This window comes from Lynx rufus, unplaced genomic scaffold (genome assembly GCF_022079265.1).
Source record: "Lynx rufus isolate CCGP_SWC_20201006 ecotype Redwood Valley unplaced genomic scaffold, mLynRuf1.p SCAF_5, whole genome shotgun sequence".
In the NCBI taxonomy this organism is placed as follows: Eukaryota; Metazoa; Chordata; class Mammalia; order Carnivora; family Felidae; genus Lynx; species Lynx rufus.
The window spans coordinates 34,901,208-34,917,907 of NW_025814867.1; the positions used below are offsets into that span (position 1 = coordinate 34,901,208).

Consider the following 16,700-nt stretch of genomic DNA (forward strand, 5'->3'; position numbering starts at 1 on the left):
AATCTATTGTTATATTTAAAACATCTATTTATTTAGATCACTTCTAATTTAAAAATATTTTCAGGCTAAAATACAAAAGTTCAACAATCAAATGAAAAACACAGACCAATCTTCTCTTCTTTAACAGTTTCAAAATTAAAATACTTACAAAGGATAAAAGAGAGCAAATGTCCACAAGATGAAATTCCAGATCCCCTGTGCTCCAGCCTGCCCTTTCCTTTCTCTCTAGCCTCACCTTTGGCTACTCCCAGCCTTACCTTTCCTCCTCCTGAAAACCTACCCACAGATCCTTACACTCCCCTTTCAAAACACAGCACCTTCATAATTATGTGTTTAATGTCAATCTTTCCTACTAAGCTCCCTGAGGGCAGGAATCTTTTCACCACTGTATTTCCAGAGCTTAGAACAGTGGCTGGCAAACAACCAGTGTGTAACAACTATTTGTTGAATAAATTGACTTAGTTTGTTTATTTATTTAAGCTTACTTATTTATTTAGAGAAAGAAAGACACCACAAACAGGGGTGGGCCAGAGAGAGAGAATCCCAAGCAGGTTCTGCACTGTCAGCATAGAGCCCGATGCAGGGCTTGAACTCACGAACTGTGAGATCATGACCTGAGCAGAAACCAAGATTCGGACGCTTAACCGACTAAGCCACCCAACACCCCTGCTTAGTTTTCTTTTTAAAATTAAACCCGTCAACTCACAAAATAAACTCCTAAAAAAGAAGCAGTTGTTTTGTACATCTCAGCAATATGTTTCCATACAAATGCTGTTTACCTGTCTTTAGTGAAGTTATGCTTTACACAGTGATTTAGATATCTCTTCAAGTTGTTCAGAATGGAATAATATACACAGGATAAAAGTAGATAACTAGGAGACCCCTCCTAGAAAGAACAGGGATAAATGCATCTTTTTGTCCTCCTACTTTGATGCCTTATTTTTTTAAATTCTGAAAATCAAGCTATCATTTTGCAGTATCTTTTTTTGTACCAGAGAGTAATGGAAAAAAGTACAATCTTACTAACTGATGAACCATGTGCACTAAATAAAAAGAACAGAAGCCAGTAAACCTGAAACTAATGTAACATCGTATGTCAACTATACTAAAACAAGCAAACAAACAAAAACTAAGTTACAAAAAAAAAAAAAAAAAAAAAAAAGAATAGAGACAGACCTCAAAGATTCTTCACACAAAAACATTAAATGGGGAAGCTCCAACCTGTACAACCACTGTCAGTTGTTTACAATACAGACACTGAGAGCAGAAAGAACATGCAGTCTCTTAAGATGATGGACAAATCCACGAAAGCTTATGAGTAGTCAATAAATCCAGGGATCTGCTGAGCCATACACATAAAGCAGCTGCAGAACAGTCATGGTTCAGGTCCATGTTAAGTGCTATGACTGATACAAATAACACAAGAGACGGTCTCCACATTCTAGAACCTAAACAGTCTAAACAGGAGGAAAGGCTATACACTCAACAAACACTCAATGTAAGTCAGGAAAATAATGATTAATACTTGTATGGTACCTTACAGGTCTCACACACAATTTTATCTAATTGGATTTAATCCTTTTGATACTCCTGTGATATAGGGAAGGCAACAATATCATCTTCATTTTAGATAATTAAACTGAGCCTTAACATGGTTAAAAGGCTTGCCCACACCACTTAATTGGCAGGAGGGCTTCAAATTCCAACATACTGATTTTTTTAATCATTGGACTCACCACCTCAAAGACGTATTTGAAATTCAAGTACATTTGAATATACTTCCAAAAACTTTTTGCCTCTTTCAAGAATTTTGCTCTCGGGGCGCCTGGGTGGCTCAGTCGGTTAAGCGGCCAACTTCGGCCCAGGTCATGATCTCGCGGTCCGTGAGTTCGAGCCCCGCGTCGGGCTCTGTGCTGACAGCTCAGAGCCTGGAGCCTGTTTCAGATTCTGTGTCTCCCTCTCTCTGACCCTCCCCCGTTCATGCTTTGTCTCTCCCTGTCTCAAAAAGAAATAAACGTTAAAAAAAAAAAAAAAAAAAAAAGAATTTTGCTCTCAATATACATGAGTGCCAAGTAGCTTCTGTTGGTGATAGAGGGGAAAAAGCAGGGAGAACCAAAAGAGACAAACCATTCAACAAAGACTTACTGAGTGTCTACTATAAATCTGTCAGATATGCACTTGGAGTAACAGTAGGAAATAAGACTAGGATAATCCCTGTCCACCTCAGAGCCGCCATTCTTGAAGGAAAGAAGGAAATTAGACAAGTTACCAATGAGGTAAATTATGAAAGTGGAAGCAAGCGGCCCTGCCAGAGGGCATAGGAGGGCACAAAAGAGAAACATGAGGCAAAGTGGGTAAAGATAAAGCAGAGTTACGTTACAGGAAAACCTAGAGAAGGGTAAGGGAAGTACACCTGGGATTTAGAACATACTACAGTGAAATGACAGCTGAGAAATGGCTAAATGGAGCGGAGACAAGGGATCCCCAGGAAGAATTAGGAAGCGCAGTGAGGGCTCGGGGAGGCACTAACATATCTGTTTAGCATAAAACCACAAAGATTTTAAATGTGTGAATGCAGGAGTAGATCAAAAAAAAAGCAATTAGCAAGCATATTATCTCCATTAATACAAATGGATTCACAAGACAAAGATGTGAAATTGCAGAGGTGAGAATTCCTGATACAGTGGAATAGGGATAAATGGAATGTTCATTATTCATTAGCTCAAAAAGTAATTATTGAGTGCTTCCTACGTGTCAAACAATGTTATCAGCAGTAGCATAAAGCAGAGAACAAAGTGTTAATGTGTATAAATTGTCACTGATGGGGTTTTGGTTTAGTGTGCAGTCATTCTGTGTCATTAGTGACATAAGACTATAACAGTGTTTTTACGTTTATTCCTGGCCTTGATTTCCTAAGCCTATTTTTGCCATCTTAAATTATTCAATGTGAGGTTTGTCGGGTATTAAGAACTTAAACGTGGATGTTGAAGGTAATTATTGTATAAGTAGACACAGAAGTGTATGGAATATTGCTGACTATATGTTCTGTATTTTGAAGGAAAAAGATTAAGAATGGTCAACAAAAAGGAAAACGAGACAAACCAATCTGAAGTTAATTATTTACTCAGATGAAAAAGAGCAAAACAAGCATGTAAGGCAGACAATCCGTATAATGCATATTTTAATATGTGTAATCAAAAGCTGACTATAAATACTTCTCTGACATACTCTATAATTCATATGGCAGATTGAAAGTTATCTGCAAATAATTATATCAAGTACTTGGGAAAAATAAATAAAATTAACAATCCCATTCCTAGGAACGTTAGAATATTCACTGAATAGAAAATTAAGTACTATTAAATACTTTATCTAGAGCAAGTGACCTTATATTGGTGGCAATTTCCTTAATTTCAAAGAAAAGTTAATACTACCTACGTCAGAATTTAACATTTAAATATTGTGTATGACAAGACCCAAACGTTTTATCCCACAAGCTATTACCCCATGAAATGTTAGTTCTGCTTTACTGAAAATACTTTGTACCAATCTATTTGAGAAAGCAGTCTGCATATAGCTAGTGGATTTTATTTCTTCTCTTTCATTATAATCACTGTCTAACACACTATTTCTAAAAAGTCCTTAAAAATTCCTACCTGTGTTTCATGATTCCACACGCACACACTGCCATTGTAAAGACTTGCCAACATCCATGGCTCTGTAGGATGCAAATCCACACTCTTAACTCGATCTGATCGAGCAGTTAGCTTTCTCTTTATATCAAGTCGCAGAGGCTAAGGAGAAACAACATCAAAAACCCACAAAACATTAAATTGCTACGCCAAATAAAACATATTTGAGATCTCAACTGAAACACTACATTAACACGCATTAATAGGCCTATAAAACAATTCAGTTTTTACTTTGCTAAACTGTAGGCACAGTTTCAAGTCTAAAGCACCTACTTCTTCACTCATAAAAACATATGAGTACTTAAGTTATTTTTAATTTACAGTAGTTGTTGTCAAACTTGTTGGCTTCGGGAATCTTGTACACTCTAAAAAAATTTACTAAAAAGCTTTTGTTTATGAAGTTTATATCTATTGATACCATGTGAAATATTAAAATTGAAACAACTTAAAAATACTTATTAATTCACTTTCAAATAACAAAAATAAACTCATTACATGTTAACATATTTTTATGAGAAACAACTATATATTCCAAATAAATTTAGTGAGAAGAGTGGTAGTGTTTCACATTTTTGCAAAACTCTTTACAGTCTATCTTAATAGGAGAAAGTTGGTTTCTCGTATTTGCTTTGGCCTTCAATATGTTGTTCTGGTTGATGTTAATCTCATGAAGATATGTAGATGGAAAAAGAGAAATATTTAAATAACTTTTTTCAAACAGCTATGAATATTCTTCTTTCATACACGTTAAAACTTGACAAGTGGTAGTTTCTTAACGGTTAGTTGCAATATGAAAACTGAAACCAGAGCCTGATGTGGGGCTCGATCTCATGAACCATGAGATCATGCCTGAGCTGAAATCAAGAGTTAGACACTTAACCAACTGAGCCACCCAGGCACCCCTTAAGGACACTGACTTTTAACTTACAAAAAAAAAAAAAAAAAAAAATTGGTAATGAAGAATATACTAACAGTACAATTTGGTGACACTATACCAGTTCAGTTTTATCTTCTATTACTTTTACACCAACAGTGCAAATTATCAACATAGTGAAAAAGGCCAATAGCGTCTTACTATAAGGAAAACAGTTTTAATTTGTGAACCTCCTGAAAAAGAATGGGGGACTCCTAGGAGACTGCAGATCACATTTTGAGAACCCTTGGTTTACAGAATATCTAAGTAAGCATACATAAAATAGCCACTAAATCACAATGTTGTCCCCATGTCATGAGTGTCCTATTCAAAAATATTCTAAAGTGTTATTCATGAAGTCTTAGTAATCCTAAACTATATCAATCAAAACAGTATGATACTGGCATAAAAACACATAGATCAATGGAAGAGAACAGAGAACCCAGAAATAAATTCATGCATATATGGTCAATTAGCCTGCCAAAAAGAAGCCAAGAATATACAATGGGGAAAGGATGGTCTCTTCAATAAATGTTTGGGAAACTGGACAGCCATATGCAAAAGAATAAAACTGGACCACTATCTTACACCATAGTTAATTTTACAAAAATTGACTCAAAATGGATTAAAGACTTGAATGTAAAACCTGAAGCCATAAAACTAGAAGAAAACAGGCAGTAAGCTCCTTGACATTGGTCTTGATGATTTTTTTGGATCTGACACCAAAAATAAAGGCAACAAAAGCAAAAATTAACAAGTGGGTCTACATCAAATAAAACGCTGCACAGCAAAGGAAACATCAGCAATGAATTTCATTTCATTTCATTTCATCAATGAAAAGACAACCTATTGAATGGGAGAAAATACCTGCAAATCATATATCTAGATAAGGGATCAATATTCAAAATATGTAAAGAACCCATACAACTCAAGAACAAAAAAATAAAAAATAATAAAAATAATAATCTAGTTAAAAATAGGCAGAGGTTCTGAATGGACACTTTTCCAAAGAAGACTACAGATGACCAATAGGTACATGAAAAATGTTCAATGTCACTAATCATCACAAGTCAAAACCATAATGAGATAGCACCTTACACCCATTAGAAGGGCTATTATCAAAACGACAAGAAATAACAAGTGTCAGTGAGGATGTGAAGAAAACAGAACCCTTGTGCACTGTTGGCTAGAATGTAAATTGGTGAAGCCACTATTGGAAAACAGTGTGGAGGCTCCCCCCGCCACCCCCCCCCACCTCTGCCAGAATTAAAAACAGAACTACCATATGTATGACATGGCAATTCCACTTCTGGGTATTTATCCAAAGAACAAGGAAAGCACCAACTTGGAAAGATATATACACCCCCATGTTCACTGTAGCATTATTTACAATAGCCATGACATTGAAACAATGTATAAGTGTCCACTGATGGATGAATGGATAAAGAAAACATATGTAATATATGCATACTATACATATACTATTCCATTGTATATATGTACATAATACATATTACATATATTTATATATAACATTCCATTGTATACACACACAAGAATATTATTCAGCCATAAAAAAGAATGAAACCTTGCCATTTGTGACAACATGGATGGACCTTGATAGTATTATGCTAAGTCAAATAAGTTGGAAAAAGACAAACACTATATGACCTCACTTGTATGTAGAATCTTTAAAAAAAATAAACACACACACACGCTAAACAGCTCAAGCTCATACATTCAGAGAACAGATCAGTGTTTGCCAGAAGCAAGGGGTGGGGATGGGCACAATGGATGGAGGAGGTCAAAGGGTACAAACTTCCAGTAATAAAATAATTAAGTCCTGGGGATAGAATGTACAACACGGTGACTAGTTAATAATACTGTGTTGTATATAGAAAGTTGCTTAGACCTTAAAAGTTATCACAAAAAAAAAATTACTCTAACCACGTATAGCGATGGATGTTAACTAGACTTACCGTTGTGACCATTTCACAATATATACATATGCTAAATCATTATATTGTACACATGAAATTAACATAACATTATTTCAATTATACCTCAATAAAAAAAGTGATTTCTTCAGAGAAAAGTATTTTGGCAATAGTATTAGTAAATACTAGATGAATGGGATGTGTGATCAATATGGGTTATATCCATGTCCATGAAGGCCTTTGGAGGCAAATGGGAATATTTATAACATTTTAATGGATTTAAAGTTATAGGAACCTAACGTACTTAATTAGGAACCTAACTGATGCATTACTTAGTAATCTAATACAAGAACCTAATTCTAATTAGAACAATTTTAAACAAAAATTAAAATACTCTTGAGTCAGAAAATGCTAATAGTTTAAAACAGCTTTTTTCAACCTGGATTCATCTACACCACAGACAAGAAAATGATGTGAATAAAGTATTTTCTCAATTCTCCCAAGAATACTTACCATTCTAGAAAAAAAGTTAATTCATTATAAACAGTGATACCTTTGGATTTAGTCTTAATTCTCTCTTGGACACAGATTGGGGAAGACTGATTTAAAATGTTTCCCCTTCGACAGGTTTTAAACACAACCGAAAAGTTTATTTGGCAAGTTGAGTTACCGCGGAATCTTTATTTCTGTAATCTTCCATAATGATCATGAATGGAACAGAAATTTAAGGTTACTTTTCAACACAAAATGAAGATCACTAGATATTTTCAGCAGAGATAATTTTCTGAAACAAGGCAAATGCCTCACAAGGCTTTTATTCATCTACTACTTCCAACCCTGTTATCACTTCTATACACGCCTCTCCCACTTTTAGCAATAACCTAGATCTCTTTACTTTAAAAGATCAGAGTTCATTGGCTCTTCTCTACAATCACCAAAAAATGTTTCCACTGGTGTGCCTTTCTCTCCATCTCAAACTCTCTACTGTCAAATCACCATCCTGACACTTCTTGGTCATTCAGGGAAGCAGGACTTTTTACTTCATCCTTTTCTCAATTTTGCCTCATTAATTCGCATGACAAATTTCAACTCCTTTTGCTGGTCTCTTCAGAGTGAACAAACATGAAATGTCTATTGTGTGCCAGGAACCACAGTGGGGGCTTTCACGTAAGCCAGCACATCTCACACTTTTCCTCTAGCAAATGAGGAAATCCATCACTTACAAACTGTATATATTTTACCACATGGATGTTTAATGATTACTGAGTAAAAGTGATGCTATGGAAAGTTGGGCCGGGGGACTAAGCAACTCTAGAATACCTCCAAGTATGCCTAATTCACAAATCCCAGTTTAAAAAGCACATATGAAATCTCGTTACATTTCTCCCAACATTTCAGTGACTACTTTGAATGAGACACTGTATTAGACACTCTAGGATACAAACACGAGTAAGATATTCATACTGTACCCTTAGTTCTAAATGCCTCCATTTTCCAAAAACTGGATGCATTTGGGACTCTTTTTTTTTTTTTAATGTTTATTTATTTTTGAGAGAGAGAGAGAGAGACAGACAGACTGTGAGCAGGGGAGAGGTAATGAGAAGGGGAGACAGAGAATCGGAAGCAGGCTCCAGGCTCTGAGCTGTCAGCACAGAGCCCGATGAGGGGCTTGAACTCACAGACCGTGAGATCATGACCTGAGCCGAAGTCAGACGCTTAACTGACTGAGCCACCCAGGTGTCCCCATTTAGGACTCATCTTAAATGCTGCTGCCACCAATAAAATCTTTTGGATTACCTTAGCCAGAACTATCCTTTCCTAAGGGATCTTATCGAAGTTAATTTTAACCTTTAACATTTGTATACATATCTCTTTTTGCTTTATAGAGTCGATTCTTCTTAAGGGCAGGGTCATTGCTTTACTCATGTCTTTATCTCCACAGCATCTTCTATATTTGGATATGGGGTTTAAGGACAGATGGTATAATCCAGGTCTAGGGAATTATGCTGCACCCAAATTTCAGTTCTGCCACTCATTTCAAATATGCAATAATGGGCAAGTTTACTTAGAACTTCTCTCAGGTTCGACATTAAGAAAAACGGGGATAATACTTTTATCTACGTCTTACTGTTATGAGAATTAAATTCAGTGTTAAGCAGTTAGAATAGTGCCTGGCCTATCATAACCGCTCCATAAACACTTCTTATAACTCATTCTCCCAGCTGTTGAAAGACTTAGGAGGCAAATGATTAGCAAATTGCATGGGCACATAATAAACACTCTATGGTAAACAAGTGAAAAAATAAATTCGTATTTCTATCTCATAAAAAAGATTTTAAATGTATTAAAGAATGAAGGATATTTCGTTAGAAAATGTCCATTACTGAAAGCGCAGCAGATCCCAGACCAGAGCGGATCACTGGCAATACGAAGTAGGATCATTAAGAGACCTGAGATCTTGTTCCGGGGCCCTTAACCTGGGGACCCAACGAAGTTCATGGATAAGGATAGGGGAGAGGTGCTCTCTAGTGAACCCACTGAATTTTTTGCAACGCTGTGTGCTTCTCTACCCATTATCCATAACTTTCACCAGTTTCCCTAAGGACTCAACCTCTGCTGTAATCCCAACTCTGCCTCAATTAGCTTTTTACAAGCTTTTTTTTTTTTTTACCGCAATATACAGATTTTGGATTTATTAATCCCAAAGTTCTTCAAGCTCCAAAATCTCTGAATCTATGCTCCATAACAAGTAAAAAGTAGGGGGAGGTGCAGGATAATGTTTAAATACAGAATACCGACTTACTTTTTTGCAGAAATCATATCCTCACACTATTGTACTTTTTTCCTTCTTATTAGAACACTCTTGGGCAAAAGTACTTTAGGGTATTTTTGAGAGTGAGAATGACAATAAAAAAAGTGCTATCTGTCCTGACTGCCATTCTTACCAGCCACTATACTTGCAAATGCAGAAAAGCACACCAGTTTTATAGGCAACATCCTAACCCTTCTTTGCCCCCTAGAAACTTAAAGTGGGATGCCAAAGCATTCGAAATTCCACTTTGAACTCCATATACACTTTATTTACCTATTTCAGAGGGAATGCTTTTCTGTTTAAGATCGTCAGTGCGGTCAGCACACGCTATTATAGCAAGAACAAGCCCAACATGAGAGTACGGTCAGCTGCCGCCGTGTTAAGGGCAGAATGAGGTAGTTTTGCCAAAGCCCAGGCACTGCGTCTCCAAACCACCTCAGATTCCTGGGCCCCACCGCCGCCGCCTCCCTCAAAAAACTCAAACCGGACCAGGACCCCGCAAGGCCTGAGGCGGCGGCCGCATCCGCAGCCCGCACTCCAGCAGCTCAAGGCTGGCCTCAGACGAAAAGGCCCCGCTCCCTCCTGCAGCGTCTGGACCTACCATCGCTCCGTTGGTCAGAGCCCGGGAGCCCGCACTTGCCACCGGCGACGCAGACCCTGAGAGACCCACCGACCTGCTGCCGGCGGACTGACTGACGTGGAACTTCCGGGAGGCGATTCTCGCGATAATGGAAGCCAGGCCGCGAGCGCCTGCGCAAACGCGACGCAGGGTGGACGTTTTCCAACGCCCTTCTCAGTTTCCTAGGCAACGCGGCCTTCTAAACTGTCCGGAGCCGAAGGGTTTGAGAAGGCTGCGTGTGGTCTTTACCACCAAACGAAACGGACTCGAACCCGTGAGGGGAGACTGAGAACTGGAAACCGAGAGAGAAAAAAAGATGAGAAAAACGAAATGCTTAATCCCTTTGGACGCTAACGGCAGGGGGAGCAACGCCGTAGTGGAGTTGTGGTTTGAGGAGCCACGTCCGCCTCTTCCGACTCTGGCTCTGATGGGAGGGACGGGGAGAGGAGGCGGAGCACGGGTCCAACGCCTCAGTACTAAGATGGCCTGAGAACTAGGACCAGGAAATTCTCTGCGAGCCCTGGACCGAGCGCCGAGTGAGGCTGGGAAGAAATGGGCAGACTCAGGGCCCGGCTTGAGGCCAATAAGTTGGCAGGGAGGCCAAGAGCCTTCAGTCTGGAGCCCCCAGGAGATAGGGACTCCAATCATGCATGATCATTTGTTACTGAGCATCGACTGTGTTATTCATTTATTTAACAAATATTTATCGATCTTCAGCTGTGTGCTAGACCTACTTTCCTCTCAAACCCTTCCATCAAACTGAATTATCTCCATTTGACTAATGAGGAAACTAAAGTTCAAAGAAGTGGCCTGACCAAGGCCACATAGTAAGTGGTGGAGTCGGGATATCATCCCAGATTCATGTGTCCTCAAAGTCCCGTGATCTTTCTACTACATCAGAGTATCTCTTCATAGAGGTAACTGTAGAAAGGACATGAGCCACAGGTTGCAAAAACTGCGAGAGCATTTGCCTGTCACCATCCTCCTATATTCCTGCTTTTATTTTGTTTTCAACACCGTGGGCCAAATAAAAACTTGTTACGTTTAAATGAGTACCTCTGGCCTGACAGAAGCCTTGGCTTTTTAAGACCTCTGTATTTTCAGAAAGGCAAAAAGTGTGTGTGTGTGTGTGTGTGTGTGTGTGTGTGTGTGTAGAAACATTCAGAGAGAGACATGGACTCTGCGTGTCTTTTAGTGAGAGCTTTGCTGCTAATGTGATCTCTTTGTGGGCCTCAGTTTTCCTGATATTAAAAATAGGTTGTGGCCGCCTGGGTGGCTCAGTTGGTTAAGCCAGAGGACCTCAGCTCAGGTCACGATCTCCCTGTTGGTGGGTTTGAGCCCCAGGCAGGGATCTGTGCTGAGGGCTCAGAGCCTGGAGCCTGCTTCTGATTCTGTGTCTCCCTCTCTCTCTGACTTTCACCTGCTCACGCTCTGTCTCTCTCTGTCTCTCTCTCAAAAATAAACATTTAAAAAAAAAATAGGCTGGATAATCTCTAAAGATCTTTCCATTTCTACTATTCTGTGTTTTTGCAATATTTAATAGAAGAGTGGGTCTGGAACTAGATTTTAATGCCAGCAGTTTTATCTTATGAAATATAAATTGAGAAGAGTTCGTTGAAAATTTTATGAATTCAAACTATATGTAATTTGCTTGAATAGTGGTGCTTCTAATATTTCTGATTCCTGGATACTCTTGCACTTGAGAAAGTATCTTAAGACTTGGCACATTACCAAGCAATACAAAATAACATATCATCTCTATCCTCAAGGCACTCAGTTGGGGATACTTAAATCCTTAAATACACTAGGCACCCAAGGATTTATTTAGTTAGTATTGATGAGAGCTGAGCCCCCCGTGTCACACTCACTGTGACTCTACCTTTTCTCATTTTTCCCACTGCAGTTAACCAACATTAAGTTCTGCAGTTGTATACTATAAATTCATTCTTCTTTCAACCATACATACTGAATTTGTACTATATCCAAAGCACTATACTAGGTGCTGCCTATAAAAATTTTAGACCTATAAAAATTTAGTCTTGGATTTGGTTAAAAGAAATTCCATTTTTTTTTCAACGTTTATTTATTTTTGGGACAGAGAGAGACAGAGCATGAACGGGCGAGGGGCAGAGAGAGAGGGAGACACAGAATCGGAAACAGGCTCCAGGCTCTGAGCCATCAGCCCAGAGCCCGACGCGGGGCTCGAACTCACGGACCGCGAGATCGTGACCTGGCTGAAGTCGGACGCTTAACCGACTGCGCCACCCAGGCGCCCCAAAAGAAATTCCATTTTAAATAGGATTCTCAAATATGAACTAATAGATAAAATAACTAACTACATGTGTGTATATTCCTAAGTTTTCAATGGTGAGTTTAAAATCTTTTGTTTACTCTGTGGTTTAGAGGAGACTGGAAGGTTAGGAAAATAGCTCTGGGGAAGAAAATAAATATGAACAAGCTTAGCAAATTGGTAAAGGGTTTCCCAAGAGGTTGATTGCAATTGATCAACAGATCTTAAAGTCTTACTTGGTCAATTTCTAGGATGACTGTTTCACCCCTTCCTTTTTTCCGCTGCTGTGAGAAATCCAAATGGAAGTAAAGTCAGCAATGCCTCTATCAGTACTCTGTATACACCTTGCTCTCCCCATTCTATTCCCACCCCTTCATCAGAAGTTGAGGAAGTGAAAATAATTCCTGGAAAAGTCTAGTTGGCATTTTCAAAAAATAAAACTCTGTGTATGAATGTGTGTGTGATCATTTAGCAAAGTGGTGAGTAGGTACATGAACAATAGCCTAGTTTCTCTCTTCAAAGGGAGGTGAGTTATGTACAAATAATGAAATACTATACCAAATATGAGTACCTTGAGAAGTACCAATAAAGTACTCAAAGGATAAAATATCCAGCCAGGGATATCAGTTTGATAAAGGAGGAATAATGTGAGCAGGACTTTGAGTTAAAGAGTACGTGGTATATTTGAGAACCACAAAAGTCCAGTTTGCCTGGTATTTGTTTAGGACACTGAGGGAAAAGCATGGAGAGGAAGGATAGAGCTAGATCCTGAAGATTCTTAAATAGGGAGGAATTGGACTTTAATTCAGTAAGCAATTTGGAACCATTAAACCAGAAAAGAAACCTGTTCATACCTGCACTCTGTAAGATTTACCATTTGTTGATGTGTATGAACAAATGGATTGGGACAGTGAAATACTACACAAGTTCAAGGGAAGTAAGTGTGGAAATAATGGTTATGAATGAATTTTATTGAGTGTCCACTATGTACTCAGCATGAGAATATGCACTTTGCATACTGGGATTCATACAGTAGTACTAAAAGACTTTATTTTCTCCAACTTATAGATGAGAAACTGAGGTCTGCTTGGTTAAGTGATATGCTCCATGCCACACTGCTCAAGAATGAGTGACAGCCTTGAGATATGAATCCAAGTTTATCTCCAAAACAAGTGCTGTTTGTTTTTTTCAATAGCATCTTTTAAAGTTTATTTATTTTGAGAAAGATACCGACAGCATGAGCAGGGGAGGGGCAGAGAGAGAGGAAGAGAGAGAGAATCCCAAGCAGGCCCTACGCATCAGTGCAGGGTCTGACGCGGGACTCAAACTCATGAACCACAAGATCATGACCTGAGCTGAAATCAAGAGTTGGACGCCCAACTGACTGAGCCGCCTAGGTGCCCCAACAAATGCTGTTTTTACTAGACTGACATTTCTTCCTTTTTCACTAAGAAGCTAGAATCAACAAGATACACAAATGATTTGAGTTTGTTGTGAATTAAGGGGTTGGGAGGTATCCTTTTTTTTTTTTTTCAATATATGAAGTTTATTGTCAAATTGGTTTCCATACAACACCCAGCGCTCATCCCAAAAGGTGCCCTCCTCAATACCCATCACCCACCCTCCCCTCCCTCTCACCCCCTCATCAACCCTCAGTTTGTTCTCAGTTTTTAAGAGTCTCTTATGCTTTGGCTCTCTCCCACTCTAACCTCTTTTTTTTTTTTCCTTCCCCTCCCCCATGGGTTTCTGTTAAGTTTCTCAGGATCCACATAAGAGTGAAAACATACGGTATCTGTCTTTCTCTATATGGCTTATTTCACTTAGCATAACACTATCCAGTTCCATCCATGTTGCTACAAAGGGCCATATTTCATTCTTTCTCATTGCCACGTAGTACTCCATTGTGTATATAAACCACAATTTCTTTATCCATTCATCAGTTGATGGACATTTAGGCTCTTTCCATAATTTGGCTATTGTTGAGAGTGCTGCTATAAACATTGGGGTATAAGTGCCCCTATACACCAGTACCGGAGTACTGGGTAAATTCCTAGCAGTGTTGCTGCTGGGTCATAGGGTAACTCTATTTTTAATTTTTTGAGGAACCTCCACACTGTTTTCCAAAGTGGCTGCACCAATTTGCATTCCCACCAACAGTGCAAGAGGGTTCCCGTTTCTCCACATCCTCTCCAGCATCTATAGTCTCCTGATTTGTTCATTTTGGCCACTCTGACTGACATGAGGTAATATCTGAGTGTGGTTTTGATTTGTATTTCCCTGATGAGTAGTGACGTTGAGCATCTCTTCATGTGCCTGTTGGCCATCTGGATGTCTTCTTTAGAGAAGTGTCTATTCATGTTTTCTGCCCATTTCTTCACTGGGTTATTTGTTTTTCGGGTGTGGAGTTTGGTGAGCTCTTCATAGATTTTGGATACTAGCCCTTTGTCCGATATGTCATTTGCAAATATCTTTTCCCATTCTGTTTGTTGCCTTTTAGTTTTGTTGGTTGTTTCCTTTGCTGTGCAGGAGCTTTTTATCTTCATAAGGTCCCAGTAGTTCATTTTTGCTTTTAATTCCCTTGCCTTTGGGGATGTGTCGAGTAAGAAATTGCTATGACTGAGGTCAGAGAGGTCTTTTCCTTCTTTCTCCTCTAGGGTTTTGATGGTTTCCTGTCTCACATTCAGGTCCTTTATCCATTTTGAGTTTATTTTTGTGAATGGTGTGAGAAAGTGGTCTAGTTTCAATCTTCTGCATGTTCCTGTCCAGTTCTCCCAGCACCATTTGTTAAAGAGACTGTCTTTTTTTCCATTGGATATTCTTTCCTCCTTTGTCAAAGATTAGTTGGCCATATGTTTGTGGGTCTAGTTCTGGGGTTTCTATTCTATTCCATTGGTCAATGTGTCTGTTTTTGTGCCAATACCATGCTGTCTTGATGATTACAGCTTTGTAGTAGAGGCTAAAGTCTGGGATTGTGATGCCGCCTGCTTTGGTCTTCAAAATTACGTTGGCTATTCAGGGCCTTTTGTGGTTCCATATGAATTGTAGGATTGCTTGTTCTAGTTTCGAGAAGAATGCTGGTGCAATTTTGATTGGGATTGCATTGAATGTGTAGATAGCTTTGGGTAGTATTGACATTTTGACAATATTTATTCTTCCAATCCATGAGCACGGAATGTCTTTCCATTTCTTTATATCGTCTTCAATTTCCTTCATAAGCTTTCTATAGTTTTCAGCATACAGATCTTTTACATCTTTGGTTATATTTATCTGTAGGTATTTTATGCTTCTTGGTGCAATTGTGAATGGGATCAGTTTCTTTATTTGCCTTTCTGTTGCTGCATTATTAGTGTAGATGAATGCAACTGATTTCTGTACATTGATTTTGTATCCTGCAACTTTGCTAAATTCATGTATCAGTTCTAGCAGGCTTTTGGTGGAGTCTATCGGATTTTCCATGTATAATATCATGTCATCTGCAAAAAGTGAAAGCTTGACTTCATTTTTGCTGATTTTGATGCCTTTGATTTCCTTTTGTTGTCTGATTGCTGATGCTAGAACTTCCAACACTATGTTAAACAACAGCGGTGAGAGTGGACATCCCTGTCGTGTTCCTGATCTCAGGGAAAAAGCTCTCAGTTTTTCCCCATTGAGGATGATGTTAGCTGTGGGATTTTCATAAATGGCTTTTATGATGTTCAAGTATGTTCCTTCTATCCCGACTTTCTCAAGCGTTTTTATTAAGAAAGGGTGCTGAATTTTGTCAAATGCCTTTTCTGCATCAATTGACAGGATCATATGGTTCTTATCTTTTCTTTTAAGGTGATGTGTCATGTTGATGCATTTGCGAATGTTGAACCAGCCCTGCAGCCCAGGAATGAATGCCACTTGATCATGGTGAAGAATTCTTTTTATATGCTGTTGAATTCGATTTGCTAGTATCTTATTGAGAATTTTTGCATCCATATTCATCAGGGATATTGGCCTGTAGTTCTCTTTTTTTACTGGGTCTCTGTCTGGTTTAGGAATCAAAGTTATACTGTGAGTCTGGAAGTTTTCCTTCCCTTTCTATTTTTTGGAATAGCTTGAGAAGGATAGGTATTTTCTCTGCTTTAAACGTCTGGTAGAACTCCCCTGGGAAGCCATCTGGTCCTGGACTCATTTGTTGGGAGATTTTTGATAACTGATTCAATTTATTCACTGATTATGGGGCTGTTCAAGCTTCCTATTTCCTCCTGATTGAGTTTTGGAAGTGTGTGGGTGTTTAGGAATTTGTCCATTTCTTCCAGGTTGTCCTGTTTGTTGGCATATAGTTTTTCATAGTATTCCCTGATAATTGCTTGTATTTCTGAGGGATTGGTTGTAATAACTCCATTTTCATTAATGATTTTATCTATTTGGGTCATCTCCCTTTTCTTTTTGAGAAGCCTGGCTAAAGGT

The 16,700-nt window shown here is 38.7% G+C and overlaps 1 protein-coding gene across 1 annotated transcript in view; it reads right to left on the reverse strand.

Annotated features, from left to right (window-relative positions):
* The window catches only part of COPB2 (COPI coat complex subunit beta 2), a 32,040-nt gene extending 21,984 nt beyond the window's left edge, over window positions 1-10,056 (reverse strand). The window contains exons 1-2 of the mRNA XM_047099036.1: window positions 9,956-10,056; window positions 3,657-3,794 (exon numbers count right to left, since the gene is read on the reverse strand). Of these exons, the coding sequence (XP_046954992.1) occupies window positions 3,657-3,794; window positions 9,956-9,958 (141 nt within the window). The 5' untranslated portion in view covers window positions 9,959-10,056. The remainder of the gene's footprint in view (window positions 1-3,656; window positions 3,795-9,955) is intronic.
* Window positions 10,057-16,700: the final 6,644 nt, after the last annotated feature.